Below are 1,747 nucleotides of genomic sequence, written 5' to 3' on the forward strand. Positions count from 1 at the left end.
TGATATACACACAAAAGAGTTCACGCTCTTTCCCATACCGTTACCCCGTAAAACCCAATGAGAGTGAGACTCATTTATAACCCAGAGTGAATCGGCCAGATGCGATGCAAGACGAAACGAAGTCGAGCGCTCCGAGTTCAAAAGACACCTACTTCTTTTCGCAGCCCTCCCCGTTGGCCGTGTGTAACTGTAAACCCGAAGGCGGGCTGGGCGACCACCGAGGGCACGGGTCCAACTGCGCTAGGTGCAGTTTCCCTTTCCCCGCAGGGGAGACGATGCAGTCTAACGCATACGGCTTTCCCCAAGACCACGCATCGTGACTATTTAAGGTACGGAGGGCAGGTCTCAGAGCTCAACGCGCCCGAATGGGAAGTCGGGGGGAGGCGGCGGCGCGACCCCCCGACAGCACCTGCACCAGGACCCGCAAGCGCACGCAAGCCGGCCCCGGTGCCCGCAACCCGCGCCCTGCACCGCCCCTCCCACGCGCGCCCCAGGTGCGGGAAGGCCGCGGACCCAGGGCGGGTGCTTCCCGTCGCCGGCGCCGCAGACCAGGGCGGGGCGACCCAGGAGCACCCGAGGAGGCGCCGCGCCCCTCCCCGGGGCCATCGGGGCCCCCGAAACTCGCTCCCCGCTTCCCTGAACTCCAGGAGCGGCCGGGCCCGAAAAAGGGGGCTGGGGGCACTCACCGCGATCATGATCGTGTCTTCTCCCTGAAACTTGGCGATGTACTTATCGCCGCGGTTCACCTCGGACTCGTTCAGCGGTCTGAAGCGACACATCACTTTGATGTTGCACTCGGCCGGGTCCGCCATCTTCCTGGCTGCCGGGGTCGAAGGCCGGGAGCCACTCCCCGCCGCTCAGTCTTGGAGGAAACGGGCCGAGCCGAGGGGCTGGGGTCGCAAAGGCCGAGGGCCCGCGGTCCACGACGTCGCGCTTCCCCGGCGGAGCGGCCGGGACCGGGGCTGCAGCGCCCGCGCCGGCACCGTCGCCCGCAGGCTCACTTCCGACCCATCATGGCAGCCATGGCGGCGGCGCCGGGCGGCGGCGGCTCCTCAGCTTCTCCTTCGCCGGCGGGGCAGGGTGCGGGGCTGGGGGATCCCGGAGACCGGGAACACGACCTCCTCTTTCTTCCTCGGAGAGAGCAGGCCGCGCTCACCGTCGGCCCGGTCGCCGGTTCGCCCGCTACTGCCTACTCATTCCAGACGCCGCGGACTGGCGACGGGCGGTGTGAGGGGCGGCACGGGGCGGGAGGAGCATTGCGCACGCGCGGCGGGCCCGGCGCCCCGGCGACCAATCCGCGCCCGCGCCGCCGCTCCGCGCCGGAGTCGCAGTGCCAAGTTTCCCGACGCGCACGCGCAGAGGGACCTGTGGCTCCCGCCGGAGTTGGATGAAGCGCTAGCTTTATTTCCTTCAGAGTACAAGGGACTTGTTAAGACTGCTTGATGTTGTGGTTTAAGTAAAAACACTGTATTCCTCTTGGGAAGTGTTTGCTTTCTATTTGGTCTGGAGATACATTGATCCCTAGCCCACCTTTTTAGAGCACTTTGCCAGAAAAAGGAAAATTTGAATGAAGGGCGGTACCTGGCTTCTGATTCAAGCGGTCGCTCATTCCCGAGAGAGTGGGTTGGGAAGACAGGACTAAGCAAGAAAAAGGAGATTTCGTCTGAGGAATACAAGGTGCTGAAGAAATGTGGAACAGAAGGCCCTCGGGGAACTGGGGGTCCCAGTGACCCCGTAATAATCGTTA

At 64.2% G+C, this 1,747-nt stretch overlaps 1 protein-coding gene across 1 annotated transcript in view; it reads right to left on the minus strand.

The window, feature by feature from the left end:
- KIF5B (kinesin family member 5B) overlaps window positions 1-1,213 on the minus strand; it is a 39,755-nt gene extending 38,542 nt beyond the window's left edge. The window contains exon 1 of the mRNA XM_007446572.1: window positions 687-1,213. Coding sequence (XP_007446634.1) covers window positions 687-812 — 126 coding nt within the window. The 5' untranslated portion in view covers window positions 813-1,213. The remainder of the gene's footprint in view (window positions 1-686) is intronic.
- Window positions 1,214-1,747: the final 534 nt, after the last annotated feature.

The sequence above is a fragment of the Lipotes vexillifer genome, unplaced genomic scaffold (assembly GCF_000442215.2).
Source record: "Lipotes vexillifer unplaced genomic scaffold, Lipotes_vexillifer_v1.1 scaffold229, whole genome shotgun sequence".
In the NCBI taxonomy this organism is placed as follows: domain Eukaryota; kingdom Metazoa; phylum Chordata; class Mammalia; order Artiodactyla; family Lipotidae; genus Lipotes; species Lipotes vexillifer.